The sequence below is a fragment of the Microcebus murinus genome, chromosome 16 (assembly GCF_040939455.1).
Source record: "Microcebus murinus isolate Inina chromosome 16, M.murinus_Inina_mat1.0, whole genome shotgun sequence".
Taxonomy (NCBI): domain Eukaryota; kingdom Metazoa; phylum Chordata; class Mammalia; order Primates; family Cheirogaleidae; genus Microcebus; species Microcebus murinus.
In genome coordinates this window covers 60,049,818-60,069,513 of record NC_134119.1, presented here as the reverse complement: position 1 = coordinate 60,069,513, position 19,696 = coordinate 60,049,818, and the positions used below count along the sequence as shown (strand labels likewise).

Genomic DNA, 19,696 nt, shown 5'->3' with positions numbered 1-19,696 from the left:
TCACCTCTCTGTTCAAACTCTACTATTGCCTTCCCATCTCACTGACAGTAATAACCAAAATTCTTACAACGCTCTCCAATGCCTGATATAATCTGTCCCCTCATGAGCTCTTTGACCTTATCTGCTACTCTCCGCCTTATCACACTGGCCTGCTTGCTGCTCCTTGAATATAACAGGCTTATATCGATTTATTGTATTCTCAGCTTATAATGCTGTTTGCCCAAATGTCTTCAAATCTGACTATTTTCCCTTCCAGTCTTTTCTCAAGTATTTCCTTCTTAGTAAGACCTTTCCAAACCATTCTATTTGAAATTGCAATTCCCTTAGCATTCACTATCCCATTTCCAAGCTTTATTTTTTTTACTATAGATATTATCTTTATCTGTGTCATTTACAAATTCATTGCCCACTTCCCCAGCTAGAATGTAAACTCCTCTTCAGGGACAGGAAATTTTGGCTGTCTCTCACCTTAGACCGGGTCTCCCCAGGCTGTAGTTGTGCCTCTCCCCCTCAGAGCAAGGCATCCTGTCTCCCCCTTAGATTAGAGCTCTGCAGCAGAAAGCCACAACTGTCCCTTCCTCCCCTCACGTGTCACCAGCCCTGTCCTCTCCATTTCTGCACACACCCCAACCCTGACACCCTTCCCCACCAGGACAGAGACATGTCTGACTCAACTCTGTCTCAACCACATCCAGCACTAGGCTTTGCTCATAGCGTGTTGGCTAAATGATGGCAGGAGGAAGAAGTAGCTTCCTAGTGCCCCCCCCCCCACATCTTGGTCTGCAGGCTCTGTCAGATAAAAAAATGGGTTCTATCTTGCCATTCCCTTGCTCAAGAACCTGCAGTAGCTCCCTACTCTCTCCCACCTGGAGCCTACACTGCATCTCCACCAACATCATCCCCTTCCAACAGTCCTGAATATTAGATGTTTATATAAAATGCTACAAATTATTCCTTATGTCAATTATGTAGCGCTTTTTTGCTCTTTAAATTGATGCTTCGGGAAGACACACTTGTATCACAATGTAAAGAAATGAGACTTAGCGGCTTCAGATTCCCCCACAGACACAGTATCAGCTACCCGTGCAGTGACCCCCAATCAGGTGATCACACACACACTCACACACACGCACGGGTTCACACACAATCTTGCCCCCACGCCACACACTCAATATGACCCTCCAAAACCACATGTCTCTTGACCCCATCTCTCTCTCACACGCACCAATCTCACTCGCACGCAGTTTCTTCACTCAACTGTCCCCTCAAACCCAATCGCACACACTCGGGCCTTCCTTTGCCCTCTCTCACCATACATGACCCGGCTCGCGGATTTCTCCCCTTGGGCCTCCCCAGGCTGGTTTGCTCCCAGACGGTGGCTGGGCCCATCCAGCCGCTGGCAAAGTCTTGGACTGCATTTCCCAGGAGGCCCTGTCACCCAGCAGGTCGCCAGGTACGTGGTCGCAGTCTTGAGAGCCTCACTCTGACGCTGGGCTGTGGCAAAGAAAAATTGCGCCGGACGAGTCCGACAGGCAAGGAAGGCCTCGTTAAGTGACTATTGCAATAGCCAGCTTCGAATGCAACGGCAGCTGGAGACGTGTAGCCGACGGGTGGGGCGAAGGAGACAGTGGCGGTAAATTACTGAGAGGAAGTTAAGTATTAAGTAGCGAGGGTGGGGGGATTCTTGCGAAACTGGTCTTGCCGAAATGGGGTTGGCAGGCCGAGGAGGCGGCTCAGACAAACGAAAAGAGGGCTCAGAGGAGTCTGGCTAGAGTTTGGTCTCGGGCGTCCTCGCCAGCTGAGATTCCCGGAAGGCTCCGACGAGCCGCTCGGACTCTTCCAGCGCCCGCGCCAGGGCAATTTGGATGACCCGGCTGTAGTTTTCAGCCCCGGGTCGCTTCCGGGACTACACCTCCCAGAGGCCTCTGGGCCCGGTGCTGCCTCCCGCGAGAACGAGAGCGTCTCCGGCGGAGTGGGCGGGACCTGCCCGCGGGATTGGGCCGACAGCCCGAGGCTTTGTGAGAGCGGCTTCCACTGGTGTGGAGCGGGCCGGCCCCAGCCGACAGGCGTAGGTGAGGCGGCTCCAGCCGGGCTCGTCTGGAACCTCCGGCCTGTGCGGGCTGCGTGGCAGCAGGCTGGGAAGAGGTTGCGAGGACTGCGTGTGTCTGACGGTGACTGTGTCCCGGTGGCGGGCGTGTCTGTGTACCGAACTGCGACGGCGGGGACGAGTCTTTCCCGCTCGTGACTGCGTGTGTGACTGGAGTGTGTGACCTGGTGTGGCACTATGTTCGCGAGCTTGTGGCGGTTCCTGAACCGCGGTTGTGGCTGCGTCCCCCTGCTGTGTGTGTTTATTACCATTTGCCAAGCTCTGTGTGGGTGCAGGATGCCTTAACTGTGAGGATTGTAGCTATTTCCCCGAGTGTTTGTGATGTTGTTGGCTTAGGGTGCACGTGAGTTTGTTGTCACTTGTGTCCCGAGGGTGCATGGCACCGAGAGTGTGAGAGGTGCCTATGGACCCCGCGGCTGTGACTGTAACCCTCCCCGTGGTGCGTGTGGGACTGTGCAGCCCATTGTGTTTAGGTTTGGGATGCCTGTGACGTTTGGGTGCCCGTGGTGTGAGGGAGTTTGTGTGACTGTGTGTTCCTATAGCCAGTGTAGGTGTGGGGCGTCTTTGCGCCTTTGTGACTGCAGTCACAGAAGACCTCTGTGAAGTCAGGGACAGATTCTGCCCAGAGCTGCGTTGATCTTGTCTGTGATGCCTGGGTTGCGCAGGATGCCCTGGACTTCTCTGACCTTCCTCTGTAGGAGGTGGGCGGTAGGGACCGAGCCAGGGTGACTTCTGAAATGGTCAAATGGGCTCCCAGAAGAGCCTGAAGCTTCCTGACTCTTTTCTCCTTTCCCAGCTCTGCCCTACTTGGATAGAGGCCTCCAAAGAGGAGTAAAGAATGGCTGTTGAACATCCACAAGGCACCTGCAAGGTAGCCTGTTTCCTTTTTCCTGAAATCCTTTTTCTTTGTCAGGACATGCCTTGCTTTCCTTCTCTTGAAAATTCTTACCCATTAGAGGACCTGATCGCTGGAATTTCCCCTTTGAGAAAATGTGGCCGCTCCAAACCTCAACTTCCCTCTCCCATCTGATTTTCCCTTACTAATTTGTCAGATGGATTTAATTTTTTTATGCTGTCTTTTAAAAAAATACTGTTTCTTTCTGATTATAAAAATAAAACATGATTGTTTTACATAATTTTAAAGTAAAGAAATCTCTAATGAGAATAATATTTAAATTCCCAGTTAAAACCAATGCTAACCTTCCCGTATGTTTTATGTGCATATAAAATATGATTTTTAAAAATTGAATTCATGCACTTAACATTTTGTACTTTACACTTTCATGTAAAATTATATTTAAGTATTTTCCTACACTGTTTATTTTGAAAATATTTTTAGAAATGTATAATATTTATTGGAATGCCTATGGCTTATTTTTTTTCTTTCAAATTAGATACAGAAATGGCAAAAAACACTCATTTATGTAGTTTAAAAAATAACTACAAAGACCCATGTAAGGAGTACACAGGTCAAGAAATAGAATTCAGCCATCACTGAATCACAAACTGTTCCTGTGGTGATAATCACTGTGATCATTTCTTTGCTTTTCACTACAGCTTTACTACCTATGTATGAATCCTTAAACCACATAGGTTTAGTTTTTGTATCTTTTCTAGCTTTGTATGAATAGACTACGATTCATTCTTTTTATTTCTGTATGTATACTATCCCATTGTATGAACATATTATAATTTGCTTATCCATTCTACCTTTAATGTGCCTTTGACTTGCCTCTAATTGTTGGCTATTACAGGCTGTGTGACTGTGAACACTATGCTGAACATGTATGAACACGTATGTGTGAACACATATGCTTGCATTTCTTTAGTGCATATACCTGGCCATTAATTGCTGATGGATAGGGTTTATATGTATTCAATTTTACCAGACATTACCAAACTGTTCTCTAAAGATACTGTGCAGGTTTTCACTTGTACCAGCAGTTTACAAGGATTCCTTTAGCACCACATCCATGCCAGCTCTTGGCATCATCATACTTTTCAAATTTTTGCCTATTTGGTGGGTGTCTAATGTTATCATATTTAATTTTTATTTCCTTTATTATTAATGAAGTTGAGCACCAATTTGGTCACTTGAATGTCCTCTTTTGTAATGTCCTCTTTTTGTTTGTTTAAATATTTTGCCAGTTTTTAATTGGGTTGTTTTTCAGTGATGTATAGCAGTTATATATGTGTATATATGTTTATATTAATATATCTTCTGTATTTTAGTCGTTTGTTGGTTATATGTGTGGCAAATATTTTTCTCCTGCTCTAGCTTTGTTTTTCACTCTTTATGGTACCTTTTTATGGACAGAGATTCTGGGTTTCCATGTAATGAAATCTTTTCCTACGGTTAGTGCTTGTTTAAGAAATTTATATCTACTTCCAAATAATGAAGAGTTTCTTCTAAAGACTTTCTAGATTTTGGCTTTAACATTTTGGTTTTTATATTACTTGAAGTTAATTTTTGTAAGGTAGGATTTAGTTTCATTTTCCAATTTCTCTAGTATCATTTATTTAAAAATTGATCTTTTCTGTACTGATACACAGTGTCATTTTAGTAAAAATTCAGTTGACCATATATGTCTGCATCTATTTTTGTATTCTATATTCTGTTCCATTAGTCTATTTGCCTCTCTTACAGTAATACCATTATTATCTTATTCACTGTAACTTTATATCTGGAGCAAGTCCTCTCACCTTGATCCTTGAGAGTGTCATGGCTGTTTGTGTTCCTTTCCATTTCCATATAAATTTTTGAATTACCTTGGTTCCACTCAAACATCCCTTGGGATTTTGATTGAATTACATTGTATGTATAATTATATGGGTAGAAATTTGGGGACTTTTGTAATAACATGAACTTATCAATTTACACGTCTTATGTTTGTCAACAAGGTCTTGCTTATCTCCTGTAAATAGTTCCAGACAATTCGGAATTATATAATCCATTGTACAGTATATTCCTTTTGCATTGACTGCCAGGAATCTGAGCACTTTAGATAATGATCAAAGTGATAATTTTAGCCTGTTTTTGTTTTCTTGTCTTCAAGACAGGGCTTGCTCTTGCTCAGGCTGGTCTTGAACTCCTGAGCTCAAGCGATCCTCCCACCTTGGCCTCCCAGAGTGCTAGGATTATAGGAATGAGCCACCGTGCTCAGCCTCTAGCCTGGGTTTTTGATATTAAGTTATTATGACCTTGTCATCTTTTTTGTTTTCTGAAATAAGAAAGGGCAGCTTTATTAGAAAAACTAAAATGATTGTATGCTAACTTGAATAGCTAGGTTGTATAAGAAAGTGCCGTGGCCCGTTTATAGGATGGGGGATGAACACAGAACACAAAACAAAGACACAGACACACAAAGATAGTATAAGACTCGAGTGCCGAATGCACTGGTCAATTTATTTTTATACTCTAAAAAATTAAAGTTAGTTCCTTGTATGTGACCCCCCCATGCATTACAGCAATGGCCATAAATTCTGGAACACGTAGCCTTAAGGACACAGATGTCCCCTGACTCAAGTTTTCCACGTAGTTGCTCTGGCGCCAGGCATAGATCACAGACCGAGATTAGCAAGGTTAAGCAAGGAAGCCACGAGGGGCACTTTAGTCCCCAGTTCCTCTAGGCTTGCCCTGGCGGCTGTGCTGTCTTAGGTTGTTACTCCCTGAGGAATCTTACCTGTCATCGACTAACTAGCCATCTTATGGGGCTAAGCAGCAATCACAGGAACAATGTGTTTATCCTGTGGCCTCCAGACCCCCACTGCCGTGGGGCTGGGCAGCTCTTGCTTTAGTGCAGAAACTCAGGTCCTTTGTTGTGCCTCTAGGCAGTAACCTTGTTTTTCACAAGGACCCTCTCCAGAACACATCACTCTCAGACGCTCTGGGCAGAGCACGTACATTACTCACTAAATTTAATTTTTAAACCAGGAAAGTATAATGTCAGTACCCAACAAGAAAGGACTTGAAAATTCCCTTTCTAGTATCCTTCAAAACTTGGATTCCGTTTGTATACACCTTGTTTTCCACAGACTTCTAACTTCAGCCTGGCGTTCAGCAGAAACATGGTTTACAGTTTCCTTCCAATTATTCTTTAGCTTCAGACAAGGTGTTGGACCTTTGAGCCAATAAGCAGGTTATTGGTAACAATACCTGAGGAAAGACAAAGCTGTGGGTTCCCTGTACCTAGGAAAGACAACGCTGAAAGGTTCTTTATACATGGTATCCTTCCACACCTGTTTTCTCCAGTTCTTTATGTATGATTTCAAACACTTTCTTTTATTCTTAGTCTCCTCAAAGACATTTTTGGAAGTGGAGAATAATGGAAATTAGATATAAATTTAGATGCAAATATAGACATTTATTGTTTAATATCTTTAACAATATATGATCTAATCAAGTCTTTTTTATATAGTATCTTTTACTCTTCTCCCCTATTACATTTCATTTTTAACTATCCTTTCCTCTCCCTTACCTGTTACCCGCACTGTGCTCTGTTAGGCAATTTCTGCCTCTACATCTTTGCCATCTGTTCTTACCAACCCTTTAGTTCAAATATTAGCTTCACTGGGGGGAAAAAAATCATCTCAGATTACTTTACACACATTAGTCAGCTCTCTGTAATATGGTATAAAGAACATGGGCTCTATTTCAGAAAAATGTGGCTTCTGATCTCAGCTACAACATCTGTGAGATGTTGAACCTGTGAATAATGGATAATACTTTCTCTCACTATTGTTGAGATTGAAATAAGATATGTGTAGAACACTTGACATACATTAGGTGTTCAATAAATGTTAGCTCCCTTTCTCCTTTACTTCCCATTCTTGGGACCTCTATATCAATTACAGTATAAAGCATTTAACAAACGGCCTTTTGTTTTTTCCAAATGATTTTATATGCAAATTTTGCTCCATAGCTATACTGTAAATCCTTTAGAATCAGGATTGTGTCTTTCAATTCTCTTATATGCATAACTTTTCAATTCATTTAATATTTGTTTTATGACATATTCCGAATCTAAATTCAGTTTTTCTTATTTACTCAGCATTATTCTTATACCACTTATTCAATAATAACTTATTTCCTTTTCCCTTACTTTGTACTGCCTATTTGGTGTATATTAAATGGTTTATTTAACATATTTGAACTTTTTTCAGTTCTTTGATTGATGTTTCTGTGCTTCTACTTGAACCACAGTTAGATTACTTCTTTTAAGACTCTTTAAATACCTGAACAAATATATCACTTCCTTTCTGAAGATTGCTGTATTCTTTTCATTACAGAAAGAATTTTTTTATTACAACAAATTTAGAAAATATAGAGAAGCATAAAGAAAAAACAAAGGTCATCTATAATCCTATTAAGTAGAGATGACTACTGTCAAATTGTTAGAGTGAATACTTAAAATTCTTTTTTGAATGTGATCATATTACAGTACTGATCTGTAACCCATGTTTATTTTACCAAAATACCTATGAACTGTCCATGTCATTAACATTTATCTTTACCATGAGTTGTAATGGCCTCATCGTGTTAACATTTCACCATGCCCCATGATTTCACCATGATTTCACCATACTTTCACCATGTCTTTTTTTTTTTTTTTTTTTGAGACAGAGTCTTGCTTTTGTTGTCCAGGCTAGAGTGGGTGCCGTGGCGTCACCCTAGCTCACAGCAACCTCAAACTCCTGGGCTCAAGCGATCCTTCTGCCTCAGCAGGAGGATCGCTGTCCCGAGTAGCTGGGACTACAGGCATGCGCCACCATGCCCGACTAATTTTTTCTATATATGTGTTAGTTGGCCAATTAATTTCTTTCTATTTATAATAGAGACGGGGTCTCGCTCTTGCTCAGGCTGGTTTCAAACTCCTGGCCTCAAGCAATCCTCCTGCCTGGGCCTCCCAGAGTGCTAGGATTACAGGCGTGAGCCACCGCACCCAGCCCACCATGTCTTTTTAAACATGGTTTGCTTACAAATTATTGCCATTATATACAATGACAATCTCTTTTGGGCAAACACTAGTGCGTGCTTTCTTTTTTCTTTTTTAGTTAAAGTAGAATTACATATGTAACTAATGAATATTTGTTTTTATAAAAATAAGTTGCATATTATAAAGGGGCTCAAGTTCCATGTGGCAAAAATTCCCAATCCCAATTATCTACCCAAAGATAGCCACTGTTATCAGTTAATTATTCATTCTTTTAAAGTTTTATCCTATGCATTTAAGTACATACACATATAAATGTGAATGTGGTACTGTTTTGTCACTTAAAATATTTCTATATAAAGAGGATCATAAGTATATACTGCAAAATGTAGAAAATAAAGTAACTGTATCATAGGGTAGGGATTGAGTTGGTTTACCTAGAACTCTTAGAACAGGACCTGACACATTCACTAAGTGTTACTGTTACTCTTCTAAAACTTGCTTTTTCATTCTGGGCAGAGAACTTTCCACAGACATGGAGCTACTTTGCTTTAATTTCTTTATGTAAAAGTATATTTTGTAATATTGTGACATATTTAATACTTTTCTGGTTTTTAAACAGCCCTCCAAAGAACATCTATGTAGAGGACTTCTCTAAGCTATATATTAAAAGCAAAATTATGGGGATAATAGAATATACATATTTTAAACTTCAATAAATATTTCCAAATTAAATTTCAAAGTGGTTTCATCACTTCACAGTACACTCAGCTGTCTCCAACAGAATCTGTTTCTCTACTGCCAGTTAGGTCATTGATAACTTTATATGGTACAAAAAAGCATTTGCAACAAATAGTATGGAGGGTTAATGATATCATTTCATTTAAGCTAGCTATTCTTAACCTTGGTTACTGAACAACTGCTCCTACCCCCAGCAATTCTGATTTAATTGAATTAGGGTATGGCCTGAACATCACTATTTTTAAAAGGTCACTAGATGATTCTAATGTGCTGCCACAATTGAGAACTGATGACTTACGCTCATAAAAGCTGATAAGAAAAACATTAAGATTAATTTGATCTGGAGTGGGGTTTATGCCTTAGAATTTTTGAAAAGCTACCCAAGTGATTTTAACATGTAATCAGGAATGAAAATCATTGGAAATGAAAAATCATAATTTATTTTCTGGAGCTGAGCACAGTTGAAAACTGTGAAAAAAAAATCAACATCTTATAGCAAGCAAGTAGGGGAAGGAAGAGATAGTTTTTAGGGTTGCAATCAGCAGTATCTGCCATACCTCTATATTTGCTAGCAATTACTATTATGAAAATACATTCTTCGTTTTAGTAGTGTCTTGGGGGAGAGAAAAACTAAAGCATACGGTACACACACATACTATGTTTAATTAGCAGTCTTTTTGTTTTCAAAAGCAAGTGTTAGGTTTTGTGAATCTTACATATTTTTTATCTTTTATGTTCCATTTTATCTACCATGTAGGTGATATCTACCATGATATCTATCATGGTAGGTGATATCTACCATGTTTCTCCACTGTAAAATTGGTAGTTGTCTATTTGTAATGAATAGATAATTGTGGAGAGAGATTTTAAAACTGTGTAAATAACTTGTCATCAAACTTTCACTCACTGGTTTTAGCATCCATTGATAATTAATGTTGGATCTGTTATTACTGTGATATTTTCAAAATGACAGGCTTTTTTGTTTATTTTTATCTCCATTATTTTGTCTGTATTAATTAGTTGGCATTCTACTGTAAAGAGCTTTAGAGCTTTCCCTTCTCCCTGACTTATTTGTTAATTTGTCAATATGAATTCATAGATTTTTATTTGACTCAACGGATTATAATCTGTTACTATTCATTTTGATACTCAAATTGTCCCAGATGTGACCAGTGAGAGCCCATTAAGGCTGGCTTCTGGGTCCTTTTGACTTGTCTCTCTGATTCTCTGAGCATATTCTTCCTGGAATGAAAAGATGTTCTGGGCTCATTTCCAAATACTCTCTTAGCTCCAATCTGTAATGAATCATCTCTTTAAAAAGTTCTTATTTCTTGCAGTGAAGAATATTCAGAAACCAAGATCTAGGTGATAGGACTATAGGCATTCATTCTAGTAAAAACCTGTTCCACATTTGTGTTTTCCTTCTTCCGCAGTTAAAAACCTGGCATCCATTATCCTCATATTTACCAATTTGTTCAATTCTAGACTATATAAAGTTTTAGAATGCTAACCTATACCGTAGTAAAAATCAAGCATACTAAGTAGAGCTCAGTATTTGTTTATAGTTCTCTTTATCTTTAGACTAAGGGTACACAGTCAAAATATTGTGCTCTAATTTGCTTGGATTCATTTTTTTCCCATCACAGAGTGCTTATGTTATTCATTTGAAATACATTTAAGTTAGTTCCCATTTGTATTCTGTTTGACTTTTAATACTCTGCCCTTGATTTGATTGTAGAGTATGTAAAATATTAACAGGTTCCAAAAGTTAAAACTATACAAAAAGGTAGTTAGAACACTGTCATTCTGTTCCCACAATCCTTGTTTTTGTGAGTGTAATGGGCTGAATTATGTCCTTCCCAAAATTCCTATGTTGAAAGCCTAAACCCCAGTATCTTTAGAATGTGACTTTAGAATGTATTTGGAAATAGGAGTTTTAAAGAGATTATAAATTTGGCCGGGTGCTGTGGCTCACGCCTGTAATCCTAGCTCTTGGGAGGCCGAGGCGGGCGGATTGCTCAAGGTCAGGAGTTCAAAACCAGCCTGAGCAAGAGCGAGACCCCGTCTCTACTATAAATAGAAAGAAATTAATTGGCCAACTGATATATATATAAAAAAAAATTAGCCGGGCATGGTGGCGCATGCCTGTAGTCCCAGCTACCCGGGAGGCTGAGGCAGAAGGATCACTCGAGCCCAGGAGTTTGAGGTTGCTGTGAGCTAGGCTGACGCCACGGCACTCACTCTAGCCTGGGCAACAAAGCAAGACTCTGTCTCAAAAAAAAAAAAAAAAAAAGAGATTATAAATTAAAATGATGCCATTAGGGTGAACCCTCATCCAATCTGACTGCTATTCTTATAAGGGAGGAAATTTGGATACAGAAAGAGACACCAAGGATCCTCACACAGAGAGGAAAGACCATGTGAGCACACAGCAAGTGGCTATGTACAAGCCAGGGAGAGAGGCTTCAGAAGAAACCAAACCTACAAACACCTTAATATTAGACTTCTAACCTCCAGAACTGTGAGCAAACAAATATTTGTTATTTAAGCCACCCAGTCTGTGGTATTATGATATGGTAGCCCTAGAAAACTATTAATCATACACTAAGTTATTTCCTCCTGGGTCATAGTATTTAGCTGTCACCTTGGATTATGCTGATACTGGATTCTCATTATAGATTTAGTGACAAAAGAATTGTCCTGGTGAGTCTTGAAGAGAATGAGCATGCCCTTTGAAGGCATTACTCCAGATGATGTTATCATAGTGTTTTCAATTGGAGGAAAGCTAGTTTCTCAGATGCTTGATTGCAAGTTATTTCCACTGGTAAGAGACTCCCAAAAAGACTTGGAGTTCAAGATTGTCAGTTTTATTTGGGTCCTACTCAGATGTCTCAACTCCAAATTTTAGGATTCTGTCATTTACCAGTCTCCCAACTTTCACATGAAAAACACGGTAAGACTGAATTCAACTGTCATCATACTTCAGCAACCTGAACAATTTTGTGTTGATTTTTAGCAATGTCAGCCCTGCAACTGTAAGAAATGGGAGCTGCTTTTAGGGTTTTTATGGAAATGTTCTGGTTCTCAGACTGTGACTTAAGCTGAGAGTTAATAAACATGAACTTGTTGATTTCTCTTTGCAAGCACTAAAGTGGATGCAAATGACTTCACCCTACACCATAGTCCTTATAAGTCATCATTACTGCCACAATGATTAAGTACAACAACTATTTGGCTCCCAGGGCACTTGCCTTAGTTGGCACTTCATCACAATCAACCCCAGCTTGATTAATTATGAAGTCACCATATGCCATGAATTTCTACTATCCCAAATCCTTTTGGCCTGGAGCTCTGCACTCTAGTAGAGCCCAAAGGATTAGTAAAAAGAATAGAATAGCTCAGTGCAACAAAGATTCAAGGGATGGCTAAAAGGCATGACCAAACTAATGCCCAAATTCCATCCTGCAGGCCTGTCTCCTAGGACCACTTCAGCCATCAATTCTGTTACAGTCAATATCTAGTCAAGAGACTAAAAACACAGTAATTTGAACTGGGAAAGCTTTATATAAAAAGTTAAATATTAATATAATGAGAGTAGAGTAACAAAAGATCATATAGTAAGAAGTAAAGGAAACTCTAAAGGCCACAAGAATCACAGCTACAAAGAGCAGCCACTGCTCCTAATGGTGGAGATTGAGTGCCCAAGGAAGAAGCCTTCCCAGGGTTAAGATGCACACCTTATTGGAGAAAGCACATCTGGGGCTCGCTAAACGACAGAGTAATTGCTATGGTGAAGGGCTAGGACTAAGGTGAGGCAAGCAAGACACAAAGAAAACCTCACTCTGCGGTGTTAACTCTGTTTGCGTAACCCTGAGAACGAATGCCTCATATTTTGCACCATAGTTTCCTCATTCTTAAGGCAGTCATTCTCAGAGTCATAGTGCACGATTGGTACCTGAGAGTGAGTGCCTCAGATTTTGTGTCCTGCGTGCCTCACTTGCCTTACCCAAGTCCTGTCTCTGCTGTGATGCTGCACCGGTGGAACTTGCTGGAAACCTGCCCTCTAGAATTTGCCAGAAATCCACACTCTAGGGTCGAGCAAGTTGTTCTGCCAGAAGCATTTGCTACAAAACTGCCATAAGAAGCATCTGGGTGCCATTGGCCACCTTGTGCTTTAAGAGCTGGGAACTGGAGAAGCTGCTTGTGCTGAGGAAGCCTGGTGAAGCCACCCATGCTGCAGGAGCTGGGCTCTGGGGAAGCTGAATGTGCTGCAGGGGGCAGACCAGGATGCTGGAGAAGCCTGCCAGGCAAGCAGGAGGGAACACCCCTTCCTCCTATGATGTCTTTCAGACATCTTCTACTGACAAAGCTTAACATTGTTCTGGCAAGGAAAAATATTTATAAAGGCCAGGTCTACTTTTGCAGAATGAATAAAGGTGAATAAAATGTGAGTTTGGAATTTAGAGGCAATAGATTGATAAGTGGCATATAGTCCTCTAAGGTTTATAAAGTTAATTAAAATTTAAGCCATTTATCTCACACTTACTTTTATGTATAAGATAGGGATATAATATTAAATCGATATATAATTATATCTTTTAGATTTTTTCATTCAGGCAATCATAAGATTTGCAAATATATTTTATTTACTACACTTTCATTTGGTGTGTTCTTTACTGTTTTTTGTAGGTAAACTTTCATCAGTATAAGGAAATTACCTTTTACTCATAGCTTGTTTAAAGTTTATTTTTCCTTAGTTTAATAACTGGATGTTGGGTTTTATCAAATTCTCTGCTTACTGGAGACAATTATGATTTTTTTCTATTTAATCTGTTAATATATAGTAAATTGCATTAATAGATTTTTTAATGTTTAAGAAACCTTTTATTTCTTGAATAAAATCAACTTATTTGTAATGTTTGCTTTTTTACTATTATATTCAGTTTGTTAGAATTATGTTTTTACTATTTTTGTATTTATGTTCATAAGTTAGATTAGCCTGAAATTATTCTCTCATATTTGATATCTTTTTTAATTTGGTATCATGGCTCTACTAGTTTCATCAGATAAATTGAAGAATGTTCTGTTTCTTTTTTCTTCTTTTCCTCCAAAAATTTGAGGGTTTTTTTCCTGAAATACTTTTTATTAATATATTCAGATGTGTAAAATATATTGTAGGTTAAATAATAATACACATAAAATCACCATGTTTTTAAAAAATATACATTAATATTACCTCAAAGCCTTCTCCCTGCCCAAAGCAAATTTATCTGTTTCGCTCTCCACTGAAGTATAATTATTAAAAGTAGACTTTTATACAAATAATTTCTCTATTATACGGATTTTTTAACAACTTTCTTGACTCACTAAAGATTATACAGTTTTGCCTGCTTTTACATTTATATAAGTTCCATCATACTGTGTGTATCCTTTTGTTAACTTTTGTTTAATATTTTAAAAATTAATCTATGTTGAATGGTTTAGATATATATTCTTTATTTTTACCACTGTATGCTATTTCAATTTATTTCATAAAGTTTATGGCTATATTGTAGCACATTTTATCCAATATATATTTTTTGTGGATAATGGCATTGCCAACACTTTGCTTTTAATAAAAATGTTGTTATGAACATCTTGGTTAATGTTTTTCCTAGGAGTGGAATTGCTGGGTCATAGAGGAAATGCATGTTAACATAGATGATGCCAAACTCTTTTTCAGTATTTATATGAATTTGTACTTCTAACAGTTTTGGCTCCACATCTTTTCTGACATTTCGAATAATCACGCTTTTTATTTACCTAGTATATTTAGTAATATGTCATTTTAATTCTCATTATAATTACTAATGAAACTGAACATCTTGTTATTTGAGTTGCCTTTTAGCTCCTTTTTTCCATTTTTTAAAAATTTAAGTCAAATTTGTATAAGATAAAATTAACCATTTTAATGTGTACAATTCAGTGGCGTTTAGTGTAAATTCAGTGATATATATTTTTTTTATTTATGTTGTGCAACCATCAGCTCTCTCTAGTGTTATATTTTTTTCCATCTGCCTATAAAAACACCCTGTACCCATCTGAAGCACAAAACTTTTATTAATTCAAACTGATTTATTTTTTCTTTCATTGCTTGTGCTTTTGGTGTCAAATCTGAGAATCCACTGCCAAATCTGAGAACATGAAGATTATGAATCCCTATGTTTTCTTTAAAAGGTTTTAGGACTTAGCTCTTCTATTTAGGTAATTGATCTATTTTGAGTTAATTTTTTATATTTTCCTGTGTTTATCTAGTTCTCCCAGCACCATCATTCAATAATCGTCAAACCTGGAGTTCAGAATACTCATCTATCTTTATCCTTTTTGTAATCTTCCAGTAGTATCACATTAACTTTTATCTTTTCTTCCCCCCTCTCTGATTTTAAAATTAGACTCTTAGTTACTTTGTTTTAGGCCTTGCTGAGTCCCTTCTTCTTTTCTCCAAGGTTAGCCTCACAAAATTGGGAGGAAACATTGATTTTTATCAAATGGTATAAACAAATCATATTCTAACCACAGAAGAATCTTCCCTCTCCATTGCTCATTCCATACTCATTCAGCACATTCATCTTTCATTTGGAAAGGGCTACATCTGGAGCACGTTTGTCTTCTGTTTCCTACAGTTTATATGCAAATTATATTTATTACTTGAGCATCTATCCCAGATTTTCCTTCCCAGGAAAAATGTAATGCTCCAAACAACCCTAAGAAATAGGTATATTAATAATTATCCTCATTTATAAATGTATATTCCACTATATTTATCTTCTTAAAAAATTAGGACAGATCCAGGACATCTGCATATTTACTAAGCTCCCCGTGTTTGCAGAGGATTTTTGTCTAAACTCCCATTTAAAAAACTGACTTAATCCATTTTCCTAAATACCTCCTTCATCTACTAGTGTGACTTTTACTCATTCTCTCTGCTTTCCTTATCTATTTTTCAAATTGCTCAATCATATTTGAGAATTTTATAAGCCACTCACTTTTATGAAAATTAATTTCAATTAAAGTATTTCCTATCTATTATAAAACTTTAATTTCTCCCAGAACACAAAAAAAGTGAATGTTTGCTTTTATATTTTCTTTCAGACTGTGAATCAAGGTTGAGACCAAGAATTATTTCTGAAAAAGGATATTTATGGAATAGAATCATCCTGATGAGAGATAATGGAAACACTTACAAAACACAGCATTGAGTATTCAAGTTTCAGAGGTGATTGGGAATGTAAAAGCCAGTTTGAGAGAAAACAGGGATCTCAGGAAGGACATTTCAGTGAAATGATATTTACTCCTGAAGACATACCCACTTTCAGTACACGGCATCAGAGAATTCATACTGATGAGAAACTCCTTGAATGTAAGGAGTGTGGGAAGGATTTTAGTTTTGTTTCAGTCCTTATTCGACATCAGCGAATTCATACTGGTGAGAAACCTTATGAGTGTAAAGAATGTGGCAAGGCTTTTGGTAGTGGTGCAAACCTTGCTTACCATCAAAGAATTCATACTGGTGAGAAACCCTATGAATGTAAGGAATGTGGAAAGGCCTTTGGTAGTGGCTCAAACCTTACCCACCATCAAAGAATTCATACTGGTGAGAAACCATATGAATGTAAGGAATGTGGGAAAGCCTTTAGTTTTGGATCAGGCCTTATTCGACATCAGATAATTCACAGTGGTGAAAAGCCTTATGAATGTAAGGAATGTGGTAAATCCTTTAGTTTTGAATCAGCCCTTACTCGGCACCACAGAATTCACACAGGTGAGAAACCTTATGAATGTAAAGACTGTGGGAAAGCCTTTGGCAGCGGTTCAAACCTTACTCAACATCAGCGAATTCATACTGGTGAGAAGCCTTATGAATGTAAAGCATGTGGAATGGCCTTTAGTAGTGGTTCTGCCCTTACTCGCCATCAGAGAATCCATACTGGTGAGAAGCCATATATATGTAATGAATGTGGGAAGGCTTTTAGTTTTGGATCAGCCCTTACTCGACATCAAAGAATTCACACTGGTGAGAAACCTTATATATGTAAGGAATGTGGAAAGGCTTTTAATAGTCGCTCAGATCTCACACAACATCAGAGAATTCACACTGGTGAGAAACCCTATGAGTGTACAGAATGTGAGAAAGCCTTTAGAAGTGGTTCAAAACTTATTCAACATCAAAGGATGCACACTGGTGAAAAACCTTATCAATGTAAGGAATGTGGAAAGGCCTTCGGTAGTGGTTCAGACCTTACTCAACATTGGAGAATTCATACTGGTGAGAAACCCTATGAATGTAAGGAATGTGGAAAAGCCTTTAGTAGTGGCTCAAAACTTAATCAACACCAGCTAATTCATACCGGTGAAAAACTCTATGAATGTAAAGAATGTGGAAAGTCCTTTAGTAGTAATTCAGCTGTTAATCGGCACCAGAGAATACACACTGGTGAGAAATCCTATGAATGTAAGGAATGTGGGAAGGCTTTTCGTAGTGGCTCTAGCCTTACTCAACATCAGAGAATTCATAGTGGTGAGAAAACTTGTGAGAGGGGTTCAGAGTATCAGCAATATAAGAAAAACCATAATGGTGAGAAGCTCTATAAATTGGAATCTCTATGACTTTAAATTATGTAGTAAGGAAGGGTTTTCAACACATAAGAATATTGATACTGGTGAAAATCTCTATGAACGTATTAAGGCACAAATGTCTTACTTATACTTCATATGTTAGTCACCCTAAGACAAATCATACAAGAAAAAAAATCACTGAATAAAATAAATATTTGAAGATCTTTATCTACATTAATTATTTCATTACTTTTGGAAAATTCATACTTGTGAATTTTAAAATGAAAAAATTATATTTTGCCTTTATTTTAAAATTTAAAAAATTCATTTTGGGGTTAACCCTCCCACTTTTTTTTAATGGTCTCATTCTATGTATTATTATACAGAATTATTGATCCCTATCAAAATTATTTTATTTATTGAATGTATAAATTTGTCCTTTTTCCCCTCCCCTGATTCTCACTCTAACACCATTTTTAATAATTCTACATATTTTCATATTGTTTTTTACTATTTGATAGCAAGTTATATTTTCATTCATATAAATCTTGCACATCAGGTGTTTGTTTTAAAATTTACATGTATGTATTATGTCTCACCCTGTTTTTGTTAAGTAACTGTTACTTTTAAGTATCCTTTAATATCTGATGGTCCTGTTCCTTTTGTTTGGGAAGATTGTTTTATTTTCCTTTTATGAAGTTTATACTCTTCATTTTGGACAGCTTTCCTTTACAATAATGTGGATAAGAATAAAAAAATGGATATAGTTATCTGTAATCTTACCAATCATAGATAATTACTGTCAAACTTTTGAAGCAACCCCTTTACAAGTATATCTCTCATTGTTCTGGAAACAAGGTGTGGATTATGCTATGCTACAACGAGCCCTTAATATTCTTTGTCTATAAATATATTGTTACTATTTTACTGGCTTCATAGTATTCACCTGTCTATATTAAACTCCAATTTTGTCAAATACTGAAAGTTTTACTGTTATAAACAGTTACCTTGATGGCCCCTTTTGAATGTGTCATTATTTATTGTTCATTTCAGAGATTATGCATGTATCACTTTTGCATATAAAAGATTTATGTATTACAGATAAAGCTGCCCCTCCCTTTGACTAACATCCCCAACCTCAGTTCCTTTTCAATGTTAACCAACTTACTTATTCTTCCATATCCTTTTATATGCATATAAATTATATACATGGTAATGTGTGGGTATAATTACAGAACTTCAAAGGCTTGTGTGGATTCTATAATTGTGCCTATCACATAATAAATGCTTGGTTAAGATTATTAGCTATCATCATTGTTATTACCTTCTCAAGCTTGATTCTTATTATTTATGAAAAAACTTTTAACCATGATCCATACCTTACTCAACAACAAAGACCTCATAGTAGAGAAACAGTCATGTAAATGAATATAAAAGTTTGATCAACATTCATTCTTGTTGAATAAGAATAACTTATCCTAAAGAAAAAGATGAGATTATAAAGTGTGATAAGGCAAATGTACCAAAAAGTTCATACCAGGGTAGAAATAAAAATAAAACTATGGTAGACCCTTTATAAGAATATGAATACTAAAATTACATTTACTTTTGAATTAAATGTGAAGACCTATCATATACAGAAGAAATTTTATCTAAATCCATTAATATTTACAGTATTAAAGAAATTATAAGTTTTGGGAAAAGGATACAACAAAATCCCCAAGGGTAATGGAAAGGTAAAAATAAAGGAGAAATAATTTTAAAAGAAAAAAGCTAGGTTAATAATCACTACCTGCTCCTCTGGAAAAAACAAAAACAAAAAAACAAAAACAAAAATATAATAGCAATTCTAGTAAATAAAGAGAAGTGAACATTCTGAATGAGAAAAGGCCATTAATCTAGAGATTTTATGTATTACAGGTTAAATATTCCTAATTTGAAAATCCAAAAATGAAATGCTTCAAAATCCAAAACTTTCTGAGTGCTGACATGACATTCAAAGCAAAAGACAACTGGAAGATTTTGGATTTTAAACTTTTTGTTTAGGGATGCTAATCTGGGAAGTATAATGCAAATATTCCAAAATCCAAAAACATTTGAAATCCAAAGCACTTCTGGTCCCAAACATTTCAGATAATGGATACTCAATGTACACATATTACTATTTTAGATAGCTTTTTAATAATTATTTCAAAATTAAAATGCATCTTTCAGAAAAAGGGTTTAAATCACCAGAATTAACTCAAGGAGGCACAGAAATAGTATATAGGGGACACAATGCAAAAACTATATCTAGGAAAGCCGGAAGGAAATCTCTCTG

The 19,696-nt window shown here is 37.3% G+C and overlaps 1 protein-coding gene across 1 annotated transcript; it reads left to right on the top strand.

Annotated features, from left to right (window-relative positions):
• The first annotated feature begins 1,702 nt into the window (after nucleotides 1-1,702).
• Nucleotides 1,703-19,200, top strand: LOC142860973 (uncharacterized). Its single transcript, XM_012774832.3, has 3 exons — nucleotides 1,703-2,072; nucleotides 2,904-2,978; nucleotides 15,913-19,200. The coding sequence occupies exon 3, from the start codon at nucleotides 15,991-15,993 to the stop codon at nucleotides 17,425-17,427; it is 1,437 nt and encodes a 478-aa protein (XP_012630286.2). The 5' UTR covers nucleotides 1,703-2,072; nucleotides 2,904-2,978; nucleotides 15,913-15,990; the 3' UTR covers nucleotides 17,428-19,200.
• The last annotated feature ends 496 nt before the right edge of the window (nucleotides 19,201-19,696 follow it).